General features: G+C 43.7%; 1 protein-coding gene across 1 annotated transcript in view; it reads left to right on the forward strand.

Moving 5' to 3' along the window:
• Positions 1 to 24,419, forward strand: part of fndc1 (fibronectin type III domain containing 1) — a 220,975-nt gene that overhangs the window by 123,433 nt on the left and 73,123 nt on the right. Inside the window, exon 17 of the mRNA XM_070890982.1 lies at positions 10,880 to 11,110. Within this exon, the coding sequence (XP_070747083.1) occupies positions 10,880 to 11,110 (231 nt within the window). The remainder of the gene's footprint in view (positions 1 to 10,879; positions 11,111 to 24,419) is intronic.

Consider the following 24,419-nt stretch of genomic DNA (forward strand, 5'->3'; position numbering starts at 1 on the left):
TGTGAGGCTTTGCCAATAATTAGCTCTCAGACTGACCTTCATTCAATAATCATTGCTACTTTGGCTGACTAGGTCAGTCAGTTTTCTATAATCATTCTGATGAACCAAATAAATCAAATCAGTACATCTTCTTCACTGGTGTTCTCACTACTGCTACATTGTCTCTGAGCATGAAGTGAAATCTTATTCCAAAGCTTCTGATCTGCGTTGGTGCTTTTACTGCCATTGTGAATTGTGGGGACATGTTTTTATCCTGAAAATCATCCTAGCAGTCGGGTTGCGAAAACATTGTTTGACAATTCCTACTAAGACATGGTGAGACTTATTCCAGGGTGTGTATGGAGTAGCATGTGTACCGATAAACAATCAGTAACTATTTGTACTAACTGCTTTCTGCGCATGCACCTCCCGACTACCCCCACCCCCCGAGCGAAATTTGTACTAACAATTTTCCGCGCATGGGTCCTCCCGATGCCCAGAACTGGAAGTTGAGCCCAAACGCGTTCATTCCCGAGCCTCCGACCGAGCCCCAAGCCACCCACAGCGCCGTAAGCTGCCGGGCCCCGAGCGCCTCTGATCAGGCCCCGGCGGGGGGAGTAGCAATACAGAGCCTGGGGGAGGGGTAGCGAGAGCGAGTCTCGTGAGGATGGGGCGAGGGGGGTGGGGGGGGGGGGAGGAGAGAGAGCGAGAGAGAGAGAGCCTTGGGGGGGGGGGGGGAGAAAGAGAGATACGGGGGGGTGGGTGCGGAGGAGAGACAGGGAGGGGGGGATCGGAGGGGAGAGAGGGAACTCAGGGAGATCATTTTCTTCCAATCCCCTTTAAACCCACACCCGATTTCTCAGACAGCTCGGTTGGTGCGTGTGTTACAAAGGGACATTGTTGGAGTGGATGAATTTTAGAAGTCACGATACTCGCTATTCACTTCATACCCAATAAACCTGTTAACAATCCACACACAATGCCCCATCTATTTGTGGGGGGGGTGCGGCGGTAAGGTCATGCACTTGTGCTTGGATAAGGGATTTCGGCTGGGGGAGGCAGCATTTGTGCTGGGGTAAGGGACTTTGGCTGGGAATGTGTCCCCTCTGTGTTCCCTCGGTGTTCAAGATGTGTCCTCTCTGACTTCTGAAGTCAAAATGGATCATGTTACAGTGTGCAAAGTTAGGCTGGGCGGGTCTAATCACACATTCCAGAGAAACTTCAGGGTGTGGCTTATCATCCAAGGGGACCAATCAGCAATAGGTCATTTGATAATGGAGAGTCAATCAGAGAAACGGCTGCCATTCAGTTGTTGCAAATAGTTGCATCCATAAACAATGTCTACTGGAGAGTTCAATTTACAATGAATAATTGATTGTTTAAGTTTTAACACTAATTAAATACTATTGACAATGTGGCAGATATGGCTGTCTCCTTGGCTAGAGAGTCTAGAACTAGGGCTCATAATCTCATGATAAGGGGTCGGCTATTTAGGACTGAGATGAGGAGGAATTTCTTCACTGAGGATTGTGAGTATTTGGAATTCTCTACAGCACAGGGCTACGGATACTCGGTCATTGATTATATTCAAGTTTGAGATCGATAGATTTTGGTCACTAAGAGAATCAAGGAGTAAGGAGATAGTGCAGGAAAGTGTAATTGATGTAGAAGATCAGCCATGATCTTATTGAATGGCAGAGCAGGCTCAAGGGGCCGTATGACCTACTCCTGCTCTTAGTTCTTATGCTCTTGTATTGAATATTTATGTATTGATTTAGGTTTCCTATGTAGCAGACTGCTGGCAGCACAATCATTCTGACAACCCAGAAGGATATAAATTATCAGTTTTTTAAAAAAAAGTTTAAGCAGTCTTTTATGAAATCTGTATGTTGCAGATGATTGGTGGCAAATGGAAAAAAGGACAAATGTTTCCAGGAGATGATGTTCGAATGTAGGGAGACGTGGCATATTTGCCACATTATCAAATTTGCCACATTGTCAAATTTCTGCTTGCCTGCTAGTCAGTATTCCGACTAATTTGTTTTTGGCATGTGGTCCCTTTAAATTTGCTGCACCGTATCTTTTCCAGCGGGAGCAGCTGGTGAGCGGCCTGTATGGGACCTCCCAATTGGTGCGCCTTGGGGGGACATTGCTGCTAATCATTCAGAGCTTGCCCCAGGCCGCCTCTGGAGCATGTCCACTTAAATATGACCAATTCGCACTCTTTTTTTTTTTGAAGGTTGGAGCTTTCTTTAAACACCTTTGTAAACCAATCTAAATTTATCGGATAAATATATTTCACAAAAGACCTGACAACCCACTTGAGCAGTACAGAAGCAGATTTAGTTTTTTCTCAAAACATTGCCTAATAAAACAGACTTTCCCCATCAACACCAAGCAGTAGCAGTAAAAGATATTATTCTTTGGTTACTTTTCGCACCACATACTTCTATTCCAAGTATAATTATATACTCTTTGACAAGAGAATATTCCGTAAAAGAACATTTCAGAAGGTGAGAACAAAAGGGTTGTTCATCTCAGCCTGTCTCCAGTTAGATTGCTGTCATTTCTCATCTGCCTTTGTATCACTACTACATCCTTCCTCTCCCTGTTGAATTGTTTTTTTTCCCTAAATGCTTCAACCAAGACTAGATTCATTGTACCGAGGTTAATAACATAAATATGAAGCAGTCATTCCTTAAACTACATTGGAGTACATTTTCCAATCGGTGATATTTTAATATATCTTATTTAGTTTCCTTAGCTTAACAAGATTTTTAGAACTTGGATATTGCGCTTTCCGGCTACATTTACAATGAGAACAGATTTCATTTCTTTAGCCTCTCCATCACATATTGATTTAAGATCAGGGCCAATCTGGTTCCTTTTTGAACCTCCTCTGTGTTTTATTTTGCAAATACATTGAACAAAACAGGGTACAGCATTTCAGTTGTAGTTATATCCTTCTTTAATTAATACTCTGAGACCTACCTCAGCATTGTATTTGTCATTCCGTAAAGTTATGTCCAGTAAAAAATAATGGGTAGCACTGAATGATTAAAAAACTGTTATTTAATTGAGGGGTTCAGATAAAACAACAATCCGTGAAAGGGAAACTGAAAATTATTTTATCATCATAGGCAGTCCCTCGAAATCGAGGAAGACTTGCTTCCACTCTAAAAGTGAGTTCTTAGGTGACAATACGGGAATTACAGTCTCTGTTACAGGTGGGACAGATAGTCATTGAAGGAAAGAGTGGGTGAGGAGTCTGTTTTGCCGCACGCTCCTTCCGCTGCCTGCGCTTGCTTTCTGCATGCTCTCGGCGACGAGACTCGAGGTGCTCAGCGCCCTCCCGGATTCTCTTCCTCCACTTAGAACGGTCTTCGGCCAAGGAGTCCCAGGTGTCGGTGAGGATGTTGCATTTTATCAAGGAGGCTTTGAGGGTGTCTTTGAAATGTTTCCTCTGCCCACCTGGGACTCGCTTGCCGTGTAGGAGTTCCGAGTAGAGCACTTGCTTTCGGGAGTCTTGTGTCAGGCATGCAAACAATGTGGCCCGCCCAACGGAGCTGGTCGAGTGTGGTCAGTGCTTTGATGCTGGAGATGTTGACCTGGTCGAGGACACTAACGTTGGTGCATTTGTCCTCCCAGGGGATTTGCAGGATCTTGCAGATAAATCGTTGGTGGTATTTCTCCAGCGATTTGAGGTGTCTACTATATATGGTCCACGTCTCTAAGCCATAAGTTTGTCGCCATCCTCCGCCTGCTCCGCGACGACATGCAAGCCATGCTCCTGACCAACGGATCCATTACAGACCCAATCCACATCTGGACCGGGGTCAAGCAGGGCTGCGTCATCGCGCCAACCCTCTTCTCAATCTTGCTCGCTGCAATGCTCCACCTCACAGTCAACAAGCTCCCCGCTGGAGTGGAACTAAACTACAGACTCAGTGGGAAGTTCAACCTTCGTCACCTCCAGGCCAGATCCAAGACCGTCCCATCCTCTGTTGTCGAGCTACAGTACACGGACGACGCCTGCGTCTGCGCACATTCAGAGGCTGAACTCCAAGTCATAGTCAACATCTTCACCGAAGCGTACGAAAGCATGGGCCTTACACTAAACATCCATAAGACAAAGGTCCTCCACCATCCTGACCCCGCCGCACAGCACTGCTCCCAGTCATCAAGTTCCATGGCGTGGCCCTGGACTACGTGGACCACTTTCCATACCTCGGGAGCCTATTATCAGCAAGGGCAAACATCGACGACAAGGTTCAACACCACCTCCTGTGTGCCAGCACAGCACTTCGGCCGGCTGAGGAAGAGGGTGTTCGAAGATCAGGTCCCCAAATCTGGCACCAAGCTTATGGTCTACCGGGCTGTAGTGATACCCTCCTGTATGGGTGGCTCAGAGACTTGGACCATATGCAGTAGATACCTCAAATCGCTGGAGAAAACTATTTATGAACATATAAATCCCAAGATTAAACTTGAATGGATTTCCTTCTACATTTTATGAGTTATAATGGACCAGAAATCCCAATGCTGGGCTTCCCATGGGCGCTCGCCTGAAAATAGTAAAAAAGATCCGTGCCGACTTTTTGCTGCTGCACCCTCCAGCGGTCTGAGGCCTCCTCTTCCTGTGCATCGGAGCGCATTCACATCTTGGAGATGCGCAGGAGGAAGCTGGAGTCATGTGGCATTAGACAGCCAATCAAGGTACAGTATTCTAATTCATAATAATGGCAACTCCGTAAGTAGGAATTTTCATTATTATGAATGAGAAACACCCCACCCCCAAACACCCAAACACAAATAAAAACATTTAAAAAACACCTTACATATTTAACATTAATTTAAATTAAAGCTAATAAATGTGGTAGAAAAAAGTATCTTTTTTGGATTTAAAAAAAAAAATTTTCATCAGGGTTTAAAATAAACGTACCTTAGTGCGCAGGGTTTTTAAACAAAAATGTGTTCAAAAATTTTATTTTTATATGTTTTTTATGTTTTAAAACTCTTACACTGGTAAAACTAGGCTATGTGCCTGCTTTTACCAGGTGCAAGGGTTTTAAGGACATTTGCTGGGACTCGCAAGAGGTGGACAAATAGTGCAATCTCGCCCTTGCGAATGTCCTTCTCCCCAAGATGCGTTGGATCTGTCAAGCCTGAACTTGACAGATCGGAAAAGTCTGTTTTAGGCGCATGCGCATCGCGTGCCGAAAACCGGCTTTTGCGATGCTTCCCCGGGTCTATACCCACTCCGTATAGACCCGGTGAGGCCGGAATTTCAGGCCCAATATGCTTTGAGATTTTTAACACCATCAAGTTTGATAGCATTGCCAGATTTACACAACGTGCTGTGCCTGTAGATTATTATGAGGCAAAGAATCTCTGGCTCTGCTTCATGTTACCCAGTATTTCCCTTTTCTAAACCATTTTGTTTTTGCTGTTCTTGCATTGGTGGAATCCTCCAAATTTGAGCAAATTCACCAGTTAATTGACAGCAGTAAAATTTCCAAACGAGGAAAATTGCCTGAATGGTGAATACAAACTTTAGGGAAGGAAACCTGCCGTCCTTACTTGGTCTGGTCTATATGTGACCTCTGTTCCACACCAATGTGATTGACTCTTAACTGCTTTCTAAAAAGGCTGAGCAAGCCATTCGATTCTTTAAACTATAGTCAATTGTGGCATGCAGGTAAAGGAATGCTAGAGCCATGGGTGGAGAGCATCTTTAACTGCTGAGATGTTCTCATACGGAACTGCCCTGAGAGTGATACATGACTCCAATACCAGTAACATTCTTTCCTTACACCAGCAATTTTAATTCAGTTGAGATGCAATTATGAACAAAAATGAATTGAATTCGCAGCTGTAATATACATGGTTCTGATTGAAAAGATGAACTCACTGACGGAGTTTGAGTAGGGTAAATCCACAGAATTGGCACTGAAGGATTGACATGATAAAGACTGATGGAGGTTAGAGAGTCCCTGCATTCTTCCAACAAAAACGCATGCAATCAATCTGAAACTGCCTGCACAAGTATACAGTTTATCTGAAACATATTGCCTTCATTAACTTCACAACTCTGATGTGTTCTGAAAGGGCTAGGGAGCAATTGCTCATACATAGTCATCTAATTATTTGACATACACTTATGAAGTGAAAGATTGCTCATGGATTTTGAAGTTAGCACAGCTGCAATACATATTTGCATGCATTAGAACAATGACTACACTTCAACAGTACTTCATTGGCTGTGAAGTGTTTTGGGATATCCTGAGCAGATGAAAGGTGCAGGTTCTTTCTTTGCAATGTTTAAAATAATAAAACCATAATGTATCCAAACATTGAATTATCTATTATCTTGGGCTGTGTTCTAAATTTTACACCTTCAAAAACCACAATCAGAAAAAAAAAGCATTTGTCATACACAGGTTCCAATTCTTGATCAGTTTTACTAAAATGTTCCATTATTTATTTAAAGTTGTTTTGTTTTTCTTAAATTGATAACTCAAGATGAAGAACGTTACATAAGAACATAAGAAATAGGAGCAGGAGTTGGTCATTAGATCTTCAACTCCATTTTCCTGCACTATCCCAATTTCAGCCCATCGTGTCTGCGCCGACCAACAAAGAGCTATCCAGCCTAATCCCACGTTCCAGCTCTTGTTCCATAGCCTATTAGGTTACGGCACTTCAAGTGCACATCCAAGTACTTTTTAAATATGAGGGGTTCTGCCTCTACCATCCTTTCAGGCAGTGAGTTCCAGACCCCCACCACCCTCTGGGTGAAGACATTTCCCCTCAAATCCCCTCTAAACCTTCTACCAATTACTTTAAATCTATGCCCCCTATTGTTGACCCCTCTGCTAAGGGAAATAGGTCCATCTGATCCACTCTATCTAGGCCCCCCCAAAATTTTATGCACCTCAATAAGGTCTCCCCTCAGCCTCCTCTGTTCCAAAGAAAACAAACTCAGCCTATCCAATCTTTCCTCATAGCTAAAATTCTCCAGTTCAGGCAACATCCTCGTAAACCTCCTCTGTACCCTCTCTAGTGTAATCACATCTTTCCTGTAATGTGGTGACCAGAACTGCACGCAGTACTCTAGCTGTGGCCTAACTAGTGTTTTATACGGTTCAAGCATAACCTCCCTGCTCTTGTATTCTATGCCTCGGCTAATAAAGGAAGTATTCCGTATGTCTTCTTAACCACCTTATCTACCTGGCCTGCTACCTTGAGGGATCTGTGGACATGTACCCCAAGATCCCTTTGTTCCTCTACACTTCTCAGTGTCCTACTATTTAATGTGTATTCCCTTGCCTTGTTAGCCCTCCGCAAATGCATTACCCCACACTTCTCTGGATTGAATTCCATTTGCCACTGTTCTGCCCACCTCACTAGATCATTGATATCTTCCTGCAGTCTACAGCTTTTTTTATTCATTATCAACCATACAGCTGATTTTAGTATAATCTGCAAACTTCTTAATCATACCCACTACATTCAAGTCTAAATTATTGATATATACCACAAAAAGCAAGGGACCTAGTACTGAGCCCCACGGAACCCCACTGGAAACAGCCTTCCAATCATAAAAATGCCCATCAACCATTACCCTTTGCTTCCTGTTTCTGAGCCAATTTTAGATCCAACTTGCCACTTTGCTTGGACCCCATGGTCTTTTACTTTCATGACCAGTCTGCCATGTGGGACCTTATCACAAACTTTGCTAAAATCCATACACACTACATCAAATGTGCTACCCTCATCGACCCTCCTTGTTACCTCCTCAAAAAATTCAATCAAGTTAGTCAGACACGACCTTCCCTTAACAAATCCATGTTGACTGTCCTTGATTAATCCGTGTCTTTCTAAATGAAGATTTATTCTGTCCTTCAGAATTTTTTCCAATAATTTTCTCACCACTGAGGTTAAGCTGACTGGTCTGTAATTACTCAGTCTATCTATTTCTCCCTTTTTAAACAAAGCTACCACATTAGCAGTCCTCTGGCACCACACCTGTAGCCAGAGAGGATTGGAAAATGATGGCCAGAGCGCCTGCTATTTCCTCTTTTGCTTCTCTTAACAGCCTGGGATGCATTTCATCTGGGCCTGGGGATTTATCTGTTTTAAAGCTGCTAAACTCTTTAATACTTCCTCTCTCACTATGTTTATCTCATCTAATATTTCAAGAGGGAGTTAGATATAGCCCTTATGGCTAAATAGATCAAGGGGTATGGAGAGAAAGCAGGAAAGGGGTACTGAGGGAATGATCAGCCATGATCTTATTGAATGGCACCTGATGTCTAGTGATGCAGAGAAAGCAGCTCCAAGGGAATTATTATTGAATTCTACCTCTCATAAATTTCTTTATTGAAAAAAACATATTCCTGGAAAGTGTAGAAAAAAACAGTTAACACATTTTTAAATGGAAAAATTAATTTTATCACTAATCGAGTTGCATTTCAAAAGGTAATGATCTCGGTGAATGGATGGGGCTGAATTTGCGGGCCCTACAGATATGTATTAGATGCGCAAGTGCCCACAAGTCCTGGGTTTAAGTATGCAATGCGCATGCGCTGAGACCCGGGGAACTTGCGATCTGTCAAGAATCTTGATGGATCGCACGCGTCCGAAACAAAAGCGGCTCCGTGGATGGAGATTTAGGCTATTTGTCCAGCTTCAGCCCAGCGAATGCCCTTGAAATTCTTATGCTTGTTAAAAGCAGGCATCAGTGTGAGTTTTAAAAAAAAATAGAAAAATAAAATTTTATCACACATTTACACGTCTTAAAAACCCTGTATATTAAGGTAAGTTTATTTTTAGCCCCTTTAAATAATTTTTTTTTTCAAAACATAAATTTTTTGTTTCAAATGGCATTTAAATGGCATTTTCATTTATTTTAAATATGTAATCATTTTTAAAATTTATTTCATGTGTTCATGTATTTTTTAAGTGACCTTCATTCATACTTATGGGAGTTCTGTAACATAGAAACATAGAAAATATGTGCAGGAGTCGGCCATTCGGCCCTTCAAGCCTGCACTGCCATTCAATAAGATCATGGCTGATCATTCCCTCAGTACCCCTTTCCTGCTTTCTCTCCATACCCCTTGATCTATTTAGCCATAAGGGCTATATCTAACTCCCTCTTGAATATATCCAATGAACTGGCATCAACAACTTTCTGTGGCAGGGAATTCCACAGGTTAACAACTCTCTGAGTGAAGAAGTTTCTCCTCATCTCAGTCCTAAATGGCCTACCCCTTATCCTAAGACTATGTCCCCTGGTTCTGGACTTCCCCAGCATCGGGAACATTCTTCCCGCATCTAACCTGTCCAGTCCCATCAGAATCTTATACGTTTCTATGAGATCCCCTCTCATCCTTCTAAACTCCAGTGAATAAAGGTCCAGTTGATCCAGTCTCTCCTCATATGACAACGCAGCCATCCCTGAAATCAGTCTGGTGAACCTTCGCTGCACTCCCTCAATAGCAAGAACGTCCTTCCTCAGATTGGGAGACTAAAACTGAACACAATATTCCAGGTGAGGCCTCACCAAGGCCCTGTACAACTGCAGTAAGACCTCCCTGCTCCTATACTCAAATCCCCTAGCTATGAAGGCCAACATACCATTTGCCTTCTTCACCGCCTGCTGTACCTGCATGCCAACTTTCAATGACTGATGAACCATGACACCCAGGTCTCGTTGCACCTCCCTTTTTCCTAATCTGCCGCCAATCAGATAATATTCTGCCTTTGTGTTTTTGCTCCCAAAATGGATAACGTCACATTTATCTACATTATACTGCATCTGCCATGCATTTGCCCACTCACCTAACTTGTCCAAGTCACCCTGCAGCCTTTTAGCGTCCTCCTCACAGCTCACACCGCCACCCAGTTTAGTGTCATCTGCAAACTGGGAGATATTACACTCAATTCCTTCATCTAAATCGTTAATGTATATTGTAAATAGTTGGGGTCCCAGCACTGAGCCCTACGGCACTCCACTAGTCACTGCCTGCCATTCTGAAAAGACCCGTTTATCCCGACTCTCTGCGTCCTGTCTGCCAACCAGTTCTCTATCCATGTCAGTACATTACCCCCAATACCATGTGCTTTGATTTTGCACACCAATCTTTTGTGCGGGACCTTGTCAAAAGCCTTTTGAATGTCCAACTACACCACATCCACAGGTTCTCCCTTGTCCACTCTACTAATTACATTCTCAAAAAATTCCAAACGGAACTCCCCAAAAATATGAATGGGGATTCCCTTCTTTTATTGCTTCGGCAAGCCCACGTGATCCCAGGGGCTCTTGTGAACTGCAAGCGCCCCTGGGATACATGGGCCTCTACGCAGGCCTACGCATAGAGGCCCAGGAGCACAAGTCTCCGAACCTCCCGACCACCAGATAAATTCATCAATTTTTTGCAGGTCGGAGACATCCTACTGCAAATTTGGGGCCATTATTATCATGACCATATTGAATAAAAGAGGAGCTCATTGTATTTCCTCTTCATAAACAGTGATCCTGAATTTTAATTTTCACCATCTATTACATCATCTAGAAGGTACAGTATATCAAACGGTCAAAGCAATAATACACAAGTATGTCCATTTTGTATAAAGGTATCCTCACAATGACTGAGACTCACTACCTTCCGTATTAATATTCACACATAATGTAGTTCTTCTTCATTCAGTTTGTCGTGTTTTCATCAAAAGATAGAAACCCATCAAAATGTCATTATAGGGACATTCGGTCCAAAATACTGTTAAGTGAAATTGTAAATCTTTCAATGGCCTACATTGTATATATTATGTCTTTTGTTATTAAGCACTGAAGTTTGTTTGAGTGATTTTTATTCAGTACTTTGACCTGTTGCAGCTGCTCATGTGAATTATATCAGCAAAGATCCAACAGCACCTTGCTCATTGACAGAAGCATTGGAGCACTTTCAAGTGGATTCATTGGTGGATATTATTCCAAAAGAGCTGAAGGATAAAGCCATGCCCCCTGAACAAGCTCCGCACACCATCACCATCGTGGCTGTAGAAGGCTGCCACTCCTTCATAATCCTTGATTGGGCAAAGCCTCAAAAGAACGATTTTGTAACAGGTACAGATTAATAGTTCCACCTTAATTTATTTGATATTTGCTTTTGGGATGTACAAGGTAATATTTATTTCCCATCCTAAATTTCTCTGCAGGCATTAAGAGTCAACCACGTAGTGTGGGACTGGAGTCACATGTAGGCTGGGCCAGGTAGAGGTAGCAGGTTATCCTTTGCTGAGGGACATTACAACAACAACAACTTACATTTATATACTACCTTTAACGTAGTAAAACAGGAGCGATTATCAGACAAAAATTTGACACCGAGCCACATGAAATATGAGGACAGATGACCAAAAGCTTGGACAGAGGTTTTAAGGAGCATCTTAAAGGAGGAAAGAGATATAGAAATAGAGAGGTTTAGAGAGGGAATTCCAGAGTTTAGGGCCTAGTCAGCTGAAGGCACAGCCACTAATAGTGGAGTGCTTAAAATTGGGGATGCGCAAGTGGCCAGAATTGGAAGAGCGCAGAGATTTTGAAAGCTTGTAGGGCTGGAGGAGGTACAGAGATGCATTTGAAAGAAAGAATTTTAAAATTGAGGTGTGAGTTAGGACATGGGCAGCAGAGTTTTGGATGAGCTCAAGTTTATGTGGGTTGGAAGATGGGAGGTTGGCCAGGAGGGCATTGGAATAATCAAATCTAGAGGCAACAAAGTCATGGATGAGGGTTTCAGTAGCAGATGGACAGAGGTGGAAATAGGCGGTCTTTGTGATGGAGCGGATATGTGGTTGGAAGCTCATTTCGGTGTCACCAAGGTTTCAAAAGGTCTGGTTCAGCCTCACGACAGTTGCCAAGGAGAGGGATGGAATCATGGCTGAGGAACGGAGTTTTTTGAGGGAACCGAAGACTATGGCTTAGGACTTCCGAATATATAGCTGGAAGAAATTTCTGCTCTTCCAGCCCTGGATGCCAGACAAACAGTGTGACAAATCAGAGGCAGTGGAGGGATTTAGGGAGGTGGTGGTGAGGTAGAGCTGGGTGTTGTCAGTGTACATATGCAACCTGACGTGTTTAAGGAAGATGTTACCGAGGGGCAGCATGTAGATGAGAAATGGGAGGGAGCCAAGGATAGATCCTTGAGGGACACCAGAAGTAATGTTGTGTGAACGGGAACAGGAACCATTGCAGGTGATTCTCTGGCGATGACTAGAAAGCCTCCAGCATGTGTGCTGGACGGGGGGCAGAAACCTGATTGGAGTGATTCAAACATGGAGTTGTGGGAAAGATGGGAGAGGATTTGGGAGGCGACAACATGTTCAAGTACTTTGAAGAGGAAAAGGAGGTTGGATTTGGAGCGGTAGTTTGCAAGGACATAGATGTCAAGCGTGTTTTTTTTTGTGGAGCGGGTGACGATGGAAGATTTGAAGGGGAGTTAATCTGGAGGGAGAGATTTAGGGGGCCAGCACCAGAGGAGAGGGAACCTTTAACAATGGGGGCCAGGAAGGGAAGTTGAGTGGTCAGCAGTTTGGTGGGAATAGGGTTGAGGGAGCAGGAGATGTGTCTCATGGACAAGATAAACTCTGAGAGGATACAAGGGGAGAAAGGAGAGAAACTAGAGAAAAATTAGAGTTCAGGGCTAGGAGAGGGGGAAACTTTAAAGGGAGGTTTGGCCCGGTGAGCTAGGGGGAGTGAGGGAAGTTGCAGAGGTAGCTGAATAGATGGTCTCAATCTTTGTGACCATGAAGTCCATGTGCTCCTCGCATCTGTTGGTGAGGGTAGAGGAGGCAGGGCAGTGGGGCTTAAGAAGGTTTATAGTGGAGAAGAGAAGCCGCGGGTTATTTTTGCATTCCAGGATGATGCTGAAATAGTGAGCAGTTTTAGCAGAGGAGAGCAGGATCCGATAGTGTGTTATGTGGTCTAGCCAGATCAGGCTGAGAATGGTTAAACCAGTTGTCTGCCATAGACATTCAAATCTGTGTCCATCGGACTTAAGAGCCATACCAGGGGGAATGTAGGTGGATACAAGGAAGTGATCAGAGATGGCCTTATCTGTGATTGACTCAACGGGAGTAGCGAGGCCATGTGAAATGGTGAGGTTGACCGGGTGGCCGTGAATATGAGTGGGGGAGTTAATATGGAGGGAGAGGTTTAAGGAGGATAGTAGGACAGTGAACTCAGAGGAGCAAGAGCATTGTGAATTGATTTGGTGGTTGAAATCACCGAGGGTGTGAAGTCACTTGGTACAGAGGCTGACTGAGGAAAGCAGTGAAGATATCTCTGAGAAAATTGGCTTGGTACTTGAGTGTGCGATAGAGAACAAGGATTTTAAATGAGAGGCGAGAGGGGTGCAACAAGGTGAGATGCTCAAAAAAGAAGGTGCGACAGGAGTAGGGAGACAGACCAAGGTGTGATTTGGAGATAAGGGCTCACACTGCCACAGTTTGGGCGGGGAAAGTAGTGGAAGGTATAGCCAGGCGTGGTGGCTTCATTAAAGGGGAACGTGTGATCACCCCTCAGCTAGTTTTCTATCATGGCCATGATGTTGATGCAATCATCCACAAAAAGCTTGTGGTTGGCAAGTGCCTTGTTTACGCGAACAGACTATCTGCAGGGAAATGCAGAGATAAACAATCCACTGGCAGAGTCCACAGGATCAGCACTGGGATGGATGAATGGAGCGGGAAGGAGATTGGAAACCTTAGCCCCCCCAGTAAGAGTGCTGAGTGGGAAGGTCAGTGAGAGAGTAGGATGGGGCAGTTGGGATTGCTGCTTGTAAAGTGGCAGAGACGAGTGCCTCGATAGGCCTTTTCGGCGGATGCCAAGAGAGGTACAGAGGGAAGCTGTAGGCTTATCTAAGAGGGAGTCAAGCCTGGGATAGCAGCAGGAGAGTAGGAAGGTTGTGGAACGCTTAAGGGTTGGGATAGGAATTTGAGAGGGCAGAGTACCCGAGAGGGGAGAAGTGAAAGGAGGCATGACGACAAGAGAGAGAGAGAGATCTAGGAGGGCTAAAGAGAAAAGGGGAAATAGAGATGATGTGTTCAGATCTGGAACTATTGGAACTATTCGTGCTTGCCCACAGAACCAGATTTATTGAATTTTGTTTCAAATGCTGAGATTTGAACTCTTAACCTCTGGGTTGCTGGTCCAGCCCCATAACGACTAGACTAGCACACACTATACTAATTGACTATTCCTCAATAAGCTGACGTATCCAGCAGCAGGGCAGAGGAGCGGTGCTCAAATTAATGGAATCAAATCTCATTGGCTTGTTAATGTAATGTGGAATGAGGTATATGGCCTTTTGCCGACCATGGTTCATTTCCACAAGTAATCTTTAATTATTTTTAAATTCTTCAAATCCTATTTTTTTTTCGCTGAGCTAAATATTTAAGTTGCAGCATCCTGTGTCTTTTCTTGGACCGGGGTATTAAAAAGTTATATTACTTGATTTTTCAAAGTTTATTTTTGTAATTCTTTTGTGAAATGGTTTGTTTAATATTCCCAAACCTGAATACTTTGATCAATAGTTGGATCATGCTGTGTTAAACATATTGGGCCCAAGTTTCCACATGATTTGCGCCTGATTTTTAGGAGCAACTGGTGGAGAACGGACTATCTTAGAAATCGCAATTCTCCACATTTTTTTTTCTGCAGTTCTAGTCAGGTAGAACAGTTCTACTTTGGAACAGAATTTTTTCTTCAAAAGGGGGCGTGTCCGGCCACTGACGCCTGATTTCAAAGTTTCCACAGTGAAAACGTACTCCAAACTAACTTAGAATGGAGCAAGTGAAGATTTTTGTAGAACTGAAAAAACCTGTTCTACACATTAAAAAATCAGGCGCAGGTTACAAATTAGGCGTCCAGAACGAGGTGGGGGGGGGGGGGAAGGGAAGTCATTAAATTCTACAATAAATCCTTATTTATACTTCTACAAATATTATACAAATAAATCCAACTTGAATAAACATTTATAAGCAAAGAAAAGATTAAATAAACCATCTTCCGACCTGTGTGAAAGTGCTTCAGCCAGCCTCACAAGTTCGTTCGTTTGTTCCCGACGGCAGGGGGGGGAGGAGGAAGCCGTTCCCGACGGTGGGCGGGCCCGACCGCAGCGGGGGGGGGGGGAGGAAGCCGTTCCAGACAGCGGGCGGGAAGGAGACAGTGAGAAGGCTGCAGGAAGCCTCAGTGCTGATGTGCTGATGGCAATGTGCTTTTATTAAGCTACAAAGAACTACAAAAATGGCCGAGTGCCAATGTTTCCTTCACACTGAGCATGCGCGAACGCTCCAACGCGCACGCGCAGGGTTGCCGGCAGGAAAAAACTAATTTAAATAGTACCCGCCCCCTCCCACTTACAAAATCGGCGCGAGTGTAGGCTCCGCCCCCCTGGGCGCCGCGCCAAACAGACAAGGAGCTGCAGGGCTCTCCAGAATCGCGAGTTTTTTTTCCGGCGCCATTTTAGGCGCGAAAAACGGGCGCTCAGCTCGGAGGGGCGCCCGTTTTTTATCGTGTGGAAACTTGGGCCCATTGTGTGGTGCCCAGAATTGAACACAATACTCCAGCTAGGGCCTAACCAATCTTTTATAAAGGCTTGGCATTTCCTTGCTTTTGTACTCTATGCCTCTATTAATAAAGCCAAAGATCCCAGATGCTTTTTTAACGACCTGTCCTGCCACCTTCAAAGATTTCTTTACATACACCCTCATGTTGCTCCTGCATCCCCTTTAAAATTGTACTGTTTAGTTTCTATTGCCTCTCCTCATTCTTCCTACCAAAATCACTTCATGTTTCGCTGCATGAAATTTCATCGGCCATGTGTCTGCTCATTTCACCAATTTGTCGAGATCTTCTTGAAGTCTTATTATACTCCTCATTGTTTACTACATTTGAGTTTTATGCCATCTGCAAACTTTGAAATGATGCCCTGCATATCCAATCCAGGTCATAAACATATATATCAAAAAGAGCAGTGGTCCTAATACTGACTGCTCGGGAACACCACTGTATACTTCACTCCATTCTGAAAAATAACCGTTCACCACTGCTCTCTGCTTTCTGGCTCTCAGCCAATTTTGCATCCACACTGCCACTGTCCCTTTAATCCCATGGGTTTTAATTTTGCTTAAAAGTGTATTATGAGGTACTTTGTCAATGCCTTTTGAAAATCCATTTGTACATCAACTGTATTACCCTCATCACTCGGTAAAATAATGGGACTAAAGGCGGACATGTCCCCTGGGCCTGATGCCTTACATCCTAGGGTCTTAAGAGAAGTGGCTACAGAGATAGTGGATGCATTGGTTTTAATCTACTAACATTCCCTGGATTCTGGGGCGGTCCTAGCAGATTGGAAAACCGCAAATGTAACACTTTTATTTTAAAAAGGAGGCAGACAGAAAGCAGGAAACTATAGACCAGTTAGCCTAACATCTGTCATTGGGAAAATGCTGGAGTCCATTATTATGGAAGCAGTAGCAGGGCATTTGGAAAAGCATAATTCAATCAAGCAGAGTCAGCATGGTTTTATGAAAGGGAAATCATGTTTGACAAATTTGCTGGAGTCCTTTGAGGATGTAACGAGCAGGGTGGATAAGGGGGAATCAGTCGATGTAGTTGGATTTCCAGAAGGCATTTGACAAGGTGCCACATAAAAAGTTACTGCACAAGATATAAGCTCACGGTGTTGGGGGTAATATATTAGCATGGATAGAGGATTGGCTAACTAACAGAAAACAGAGAGTTGGGATAAATGGGTCATTTTCCGGTTGGCAAACAGTGACTAGTGGGGTGCCGTAGTGATCGGTGCTGTGACCCCAACTATTTACAATCTATATTAACGACTTGGACGAAGGGACTGATTGTAATGTATCCAAGTTTGCTGATGACGCAAAGATGGGTGGGAAAGCAAATTGTGAGGAAGATACAAAAATCTGCAAAGGGATATAGACAGGCTAAGTGAGTGGGCAAAAATTTGGCAGATGGAGTATAATGAGGGAAAATGTGAGGTTAACCACTTTGACAGAAATAATAGAAAAGCAAATTATAACTTAAATGGAGAAAAATTGTAAAGTGCTGCAGTACAGAGAGACCTGGGGGTCCTTGTGCATGAAACATAAAAAGTTAGTATGCAGGTACAGCAAGTAATCAGGAAGGCAAATGGAATGTTGCCCTTTATTGCAAGGGGGATAGAATATAAAAGCAGAGAAGTCCTGCTACAACTGTACAGGGTATTGGTGAGGCCACACCTGGAGTACTGCGTACAGTTTTGGTCTCCGTATTTAAGGAAGGATATACTTGCATTGGAGGCTGTTCAGAGAAGGTTCACTGGGTTGATTCTGGAGATGAGGGGGTTGACTTATGAGGATAGGTTGAGTAAGTTGGTCTTGTACTCATTGGAGTTCAGAGGAATGAGAGGGTGATCTCATCGAAACATATAAGATAATGAGGGGCTCGACAAGGTGGATGCAGAGAGGATATTTCCATTCATAGGGGAAACTAAAACTAGGGGACATAGTCTTAGAATAAGGGGTCGCCCAGTTAAAACTGAGATGAGGAGAAATCTCTTCTCTCAGAGGGTTATAAATCTATGTAATTCTCTGCCCCAGAGATCTATGGAGTTTGGGTCATTGAATATATTTAAGGCGGAGATGTACAGATTTTTGAGCGATAAGGGAGTAAAGGGTTATGGGTAATGGGCAGGGAAATGGAGCTGAGTCCATGATCAGATCAGCCATGCTCTTATTGAATGGCAGAGCAGGCTTGAGGGGCCAAATGGCCTACTCCTGCTCCTATTTCTTATGTTCTTTTCAACCCTCTCTGTTACTTCATCAAATAACTCAACCATGTTAGTCAAAAACGATTTGCCTTTAATGAATTCATGCTGACTTTCATTAATTGGTCCATACTTTTCCAAGTGATGATTAATTTTATCCAGGCTTATTGTTTTGTAACATTTGCAATCCTCCAGTCCTCTGGTACCACCCCATATCCAACGAGGATTGGAAGATTGTGCCAGAGTCTCTGCAATTTCCACCCTTACTTTCCTCAGTAACCTAGGATGCATCCCATTTGGACCAGATGACTTTTCTAATTTGAATATTACCAACCTTTTATGTACCCCCTCTTTATCTATTTTTATCCTATCAAATATCATTACTAACTCCTCCTTTACTGTGACATTGTTAGCATCTTCTTCTCTAGTGAAGATGGATACAAAGTACTAATTTAGTACCTCTGTCATGCTCCCTGCCTCAACAAGATCTCATTTTTGGTCCCTAATCCGCCCCACCCTACCTTTGATGACCCTTTTACTATTCATGAGTTGGATTTCCGGTTGGATTATGCCTGTTGGCACCCCAGAGAGGTGGTAATGGGTTTCAAACTGCTTACCGCCCGGGCGACTAGCTTCCAGCGCCCCGCCGGGACAGTTTGGTGCAGGTTTTGCGGCGACTTCGCTCTTTAGTTTCATTCAGATCATGATGTCAGTCATCGTGCAACGTCCCACTAGCGCCCCGGTCGCTAAATTAGGAGGAAACACTGCATTTAACATCTGCCCCAAGTCACGCCTGCAAAACCAGGCGATCCCACGTTCAATTAGGCGCTATTTGCAGCATATTTAAAGTGAGGGAGACGGATCCTAAATCGGAGGTCACATTGAGTGCAACGTTTCTGCAAAGCATGCTGTGTGAACCTTAGATCTTAAAGCGCAGATTTATCTGCCATTACAGGGCCCTTACAACTTCAATAAAATAATTTAATGGGGGCATTACTCGTTCGCCAGCGTCACCTACTCCATGCTCTTGTTCGGCAGCGTCAAGAAAGAAGGGCTGTTGGCCATGCCCACAAATGAGGAGAGGTCATAGACGTCTGGGCAGGTGGCCTTCACCCCCCACGCGTTTACAGGCAGCAATGCCCATACCTCAAGCTCTCTGAGGAGCAGTGTGTGAGAAGGCTGCGCTTCCGAAATGACTGCAGACCTGCAGCCTCACATGATTCGAGGGACTGGGAGACACAAATTGTACAAGAGTAATGAATAGTTCAGAAATAGAATGGTTAGGAACTTAATGGCTCTGAAATTCCGGTCAGAGGCTTTCCGCCTGCGACCTGAAACATTTCTACGTATTTACCTGGAGGAGCCTGTGATTCCGGCGGGGAGTGCCTTTTCTTCCCGCGCTGCAAAGCGCGCTCCTGTCCTCCAGGTTCACACGCAGAAGGTGCAGTCATGTGTGACTGCTCAGCCAATTAGGTACTGTATTCCACAGCTTTCTCATTAATAGCAATAAGAACTTCGTATCTACAAGTTTTCATTGCTATTAATGAGAAATAAAACCAAACACGTAATAAAAAATAAAAAACACAGCACACATAATTAAAATTAATTGAAATTAAAGTTAATAAATATCTGAGAAAACATTTTTTCAGAGTTTTTAAAACATGTTTTTAATTATGGTTAAAAATAAATGTAAGGTAGTGGGCAGGATTTTTAAAAATGTGTGTTTTTTTTATATTTATAATTTTGTATGTTTTTAAACTCTTACGCCTGTAAAATAGGCTATAAGAATTTTGAGGACATTTGCTGAACAAAAGATACGGGTAAATATTGCAATCTTGCCCTTGGAAATGTTCTCTCTCCCGATCAAAAAAACCGGCTTTCAGCGCATATGCATTGTGCGCTGAAAACCAGCTTTTCCAATGCCCTCCTTGGTCCATAGAAGCTTCGTACGGACCGGGGAGGCCAGAATTTCAGGACCAATATTCCTGGCTACAAGGTATTCAGGAAACCAAAATAGATTCTGCCTTTGACCCCTCAACTACATCATTCCTCTCCAGTGCTATCATAGTATATTTGATCAATACTGCCACCCTCCTCCCTCCTTTTTTCCCTTCCCTATCTTTCCTGAGTAGCCAGGAATATTAAGTTGCTAACCCTCCCCTTCTTTGAGCAAGGTGTCCGTTATTGGTAATATATCATAGTCCCACGTGGCAACTTGTGCCTGCAGCTCACCGACCTTATTGACCATGTGACGTGCATTTACGCACATGAATTCCAAACCCAGCTTAGACTGCCTTGCAGGTGCCCTCTGTCTAATCCCTTCCAATTCTGAACTATTCCTTACGCTAGTGCTATTTGTTTCTCCCAGTCCTCTGTGCAATTTTTTCCCCCCTCTCATACTTCATCCTGTTACAATCCACGTGTGGGGGGGGGGGTTCCAGGGCTCTCCTGGAACTCCAACCAGCTCACCTCTGATAGGGCCAACAGATTACAGCAAGTGTAGCTTCCATTCCACGTTTAGAGGTGGCTCCAACTGCTAAGAGGAAAATAGATGCCAGAGGAATCAAGTATGGTTGGAGAGTTGCCCAAAAATGGTAACGGGTATTTTTTAATGGGCCAGATTTTGCTGGAGTGTGGCATCTGACGCATTAGTTATACTTACAATTACACATTTAGTTTTTTTTTTAAACTGCCTACAAAGTTGCTGGAGGTACGAGCTGATACTGGCATGGTGAGGGCAACAGGGCATCTGGTAAACAATGTGACAAACAGTGTATATCCTTAACCCAATGAGATTTAAGGATTGAGAAATATACAGAGGGAGGACTGAGAGGAGCGTAAATTAGAGTGGATGAATTCAATGCCAAATCAGGTACTGATAGAGAAATAAAGAGAGGCAAAGAACGATTGGATTAAGAGAGAGAAAAAAGAGACAGAAAGGAAAAGTATGAAAAATGGTGTAAAGTTTTAAATATTACATTCTTAAAATCTCAAACAATTCACAGCCGGAAGGAATGAGATTCCATACTTATAATTTTTCACTTTCTGAGCAAGAAAGGTTGATTTGCAGTCATTAACAATTATCACATCATTAAAAGGGTACTTACGCTGATAATTATTAGATCTAACTTTCTGTGGCGAGTTTAATGGGCAATTAATGTGCAAATGCAACAACTTCATAAAAATCATGGGCAATATGTGCAAACCTAACAGAGCAGCGCAAATCAACCAGCAACTTGCAGCGATTTGCAAACCAAACTCGTAACTTAGGCATAGATGGGATGGTGTTTCGTCCTGAATGGACTGTGTATGTCCCATGGCCAACATTGAAGATGGCCACCAAGTGTTGTGCCATCCAACATCAACACAGAATTTTCACAATAATTTTACTATCTCCAGCAGTCCGGGAAATTATCAATCATGTATATACATACAAACTGGGGCTGTCCTTTTCCACAAGGATAAATGGACCCCTTGAAGCTTTTTTAAACAGAACTTATATTAGTTCAAAGCAGTTCCAGCGCTTGAAACATTGTCGCGTATATCCTTCCAATCATGTTTCCGTGCCTGCCACAGTACTGAAATGTCTCATCAAAGTCACAAATTACATCCTTTGTGACTGTAACAAAGGTAAACTATCCCTCCTTGTCCTCTTGACTTGTCTGCAGCCTTTGACATGGTTGACCACTCCATCTTTCTTCAGCGCCTCTCCACCAAAGTCCAGCTGAGTGGCACTGCACTCGCCTGCTTCCATTCTTATCTATCTAATTGTAGTCAGAGAAGCACCCTCTTCCCACTTCCGCATCGTTACCTCTGGTGTCCCCCAACGAGCTATACTTGGCCCCTCATTTCTCATCTACATGCTGCCCCTTGGGGACATCATCCGAAACACAGTGTCAATTTCTACCTGGACATCCAGCTCTACCTCACCACCACTTCTTTTGAACCCTCCATAGTCTCTATATTGTCAGACTGCTTATCCGACATCCAATTTTGGATGAGCAGAACTTTTCTGCAATTAAATATTGGGAAGACCGAAGCCATTGTTTTCGGTCTCCATCACAAACTCCATTCCCCAGCCACGGAACTCCATCCCTCTCTCTAATATTTGTCTGATGCTGAAGCACACTGCAATATCGCCAATCTCCACCATTGCCTCAGCTCATCCTCTGCTGAAACCCTCATCCATGCATTTATTACTTCTAAAGTTGACTATTCCAACGCACTTCTGGCCGGCCTCCCACGTTCTATCCTGTATAAACTTGAGTTCATTCAAAACTCAGTTGCCTGTATCCTAACTCTTGCCAAGTCCCATTCACCCATCACCTCTTTGCTTGCTGACCTACATTGGATCCCGGTTAAGCAACGCCTCGATTTCAAATTTCTCATCTTTGTTTTCAAATCCCTCCATGGCATCGCCCCTCCCTATCTCTGTAATCTCTCCAGCCCCACAACCCGCCCCCCGCCTCCCACCCCACCCCCGCGATATCTGTGCCTCTCTAATTCTGCCCTCTTGAGCATCCCTGATTATAATCACTCAACCATTGGTGGCCATGCCTTCTGTTGTCCAGGCTCTGGAATTCCTTCCTAAACCACTCCGCCTCTCTACTGAGATCTCTTTTCTCCTTCATAAGAACATAAGAAGAACATAAGAATTAGGAACAGGAGTAGGCCATCTAGCCCCTCGAGCCTGCTCCGCCACTCAACAAGATCATGGCTGATCTGGCCGTGGACTCAGCTCCACTTACCCGCCCGCTCCCCATAACCCTTAATTCCCTTATTGTTTAAAATTCTATCTATCTGTGATTTGACTACATTCAATGAGCTAGCCTCAACTGCTTCCTTGGGCAGAGAATTCCACAGATTCACAACCCTCTGGAGAAGAAATTCCTTCTCAACTCGGTTTTAAATTGGCTCCCCCGTATTTTGAGACTGTGCCCCCTAGTTCTAGTCTCCCTGACCAGTGGAAACAACCTCTCTGCCTCTATCTTGTCTATCCCTTTCATGATTTTAAATGTTTCTATAAGATCACCCCTCATCCTTCTGAACTCCAACGAGTAAAGACCCAGTCTACTCAATCTATTATTATAAGGTAACCCCCTCATCTCCGGAATCAGCCTAGTGAATCGTCTCTGTACCCCCTCCAAAGCTAGTATATCCTTCCTTAAGTAAGGTGACCAAAACTGCACGCAGTACTCCAGTTGCGGCCTCACCAATACTCTGTACAGTTGCAGCAGGACCTCCCTGCTTTTGTACTCCATCCCTCTCGCAATGAAGGCCAACTTTCCATTCGCCTTCCTGATTACCTGCTGCACCTGCAAATTAACTTTTTGGGATTCATGCACAAGGACCCCCAGGTCCCTCTGCACTGCAGCATGTTGTAATTTCTCCCCATTCAAATAATATTCCCTTTTACTGTTTTTTTTTTTCCAAGGTGGATGACCTCACATTTTCCGACATTGTATTCCATCTGCCAAACCTTAACCCATTCGCTTAACCTATCTAAATCTCTTTGCAGCCTCTCTGTGTCCTCTACACAACCCGCTTTCCCACTAATCTTTGTGTCATCTGCAAATTTTGTTACACTACACTCTGTCCCCTCTTTCAGGTCATCTATGTATATTGTAAACAGTTGTGGTTCCAGCACTGATCCCTGTGGCACACCACTAACCACCGATTTCCAACCCGAAAAGGACCCATTTATCCTGACTCTCTGCTTTCTGTTAGCCAACCAATTCTTGATCCATGCTAATACATTTCCTCTGACTTCGCGTACCTTTATCTTCTGTAGTAACCTTTTGTGTGGCACCTTATCGAATGCCTTTTGGAAATCTAAATGCACCACATCCATTGATACGCCTCTATCCACCATGCTCGTTATATCCTCAAAGAATTCCAGTAAATTAGTTAAACATGATTTCCCCTTCATGAATCCATGTTGCGTCTGCTTGATTGCACTATTCCTATTTAGATGTCCTGCTATTTCTTCCTTAATGATAGCTTCAAGCATTTTCCCCACTACAGATGTTAAACTAACCAGCCTATAGTTACCTGCCTTTTGTCTGCCCCCCTTTTTAAACAGAGGCGTTACATTAGCTGCTTTCCAATCCGCTGGTACCTCCCCAGAGTCCAGAGAATTTTGGTAGATTATAACGAATGCATCTGCTATAACTTCCGCCATCTCTTTTAATACCCTGGGATGCATTTCATCAGGACCAGGGGACTTGTCTACCTTGAGATCCATTAGCCTGTCCAACACTACCCCCCCTAGTGATAGTGATTGTCTCAAGGTCCTCCCTTCCCACATTCCCGTGACCAGCAATTTTTGGCATGGTTTTTGTGTCTTCCACTGTGAAGACTGAAGCAAAATAATTGTTTAAGGTCTCAGCCATTTCCACATTTCCCATTATTAAATCCCTCTTCTCATCTTCTAAGGGACCAACATTTACTTTAGTCACTCTCTTCCGTTTTATATATCGGGAAAAGCTTTTAATATCTGTTTTTATGTTTTGCGCAAGTTTACTTTCGTAATCTATCTTTCCTTTCTTTGACGCTCCTTAAGACCTAATTCTTTGAACAAGCTTTTGGTCATTTGCCCTA

This window comes from Pristiophorus japonicus, chromosome 9 (genome assembly GCF_044704955.1).
Source record: "Pristiophorus japonicus isolate sPriJap1 chromosome 9, sPriJap1.hap1, whole genome shotgun sequence".
NCBI classification, from domain to species: Eukaryota; Metazoa; Chordata; class Chondrichthyes; family Pristiophoridae; genus Pristiophorus; species Pristiophorus japonicus.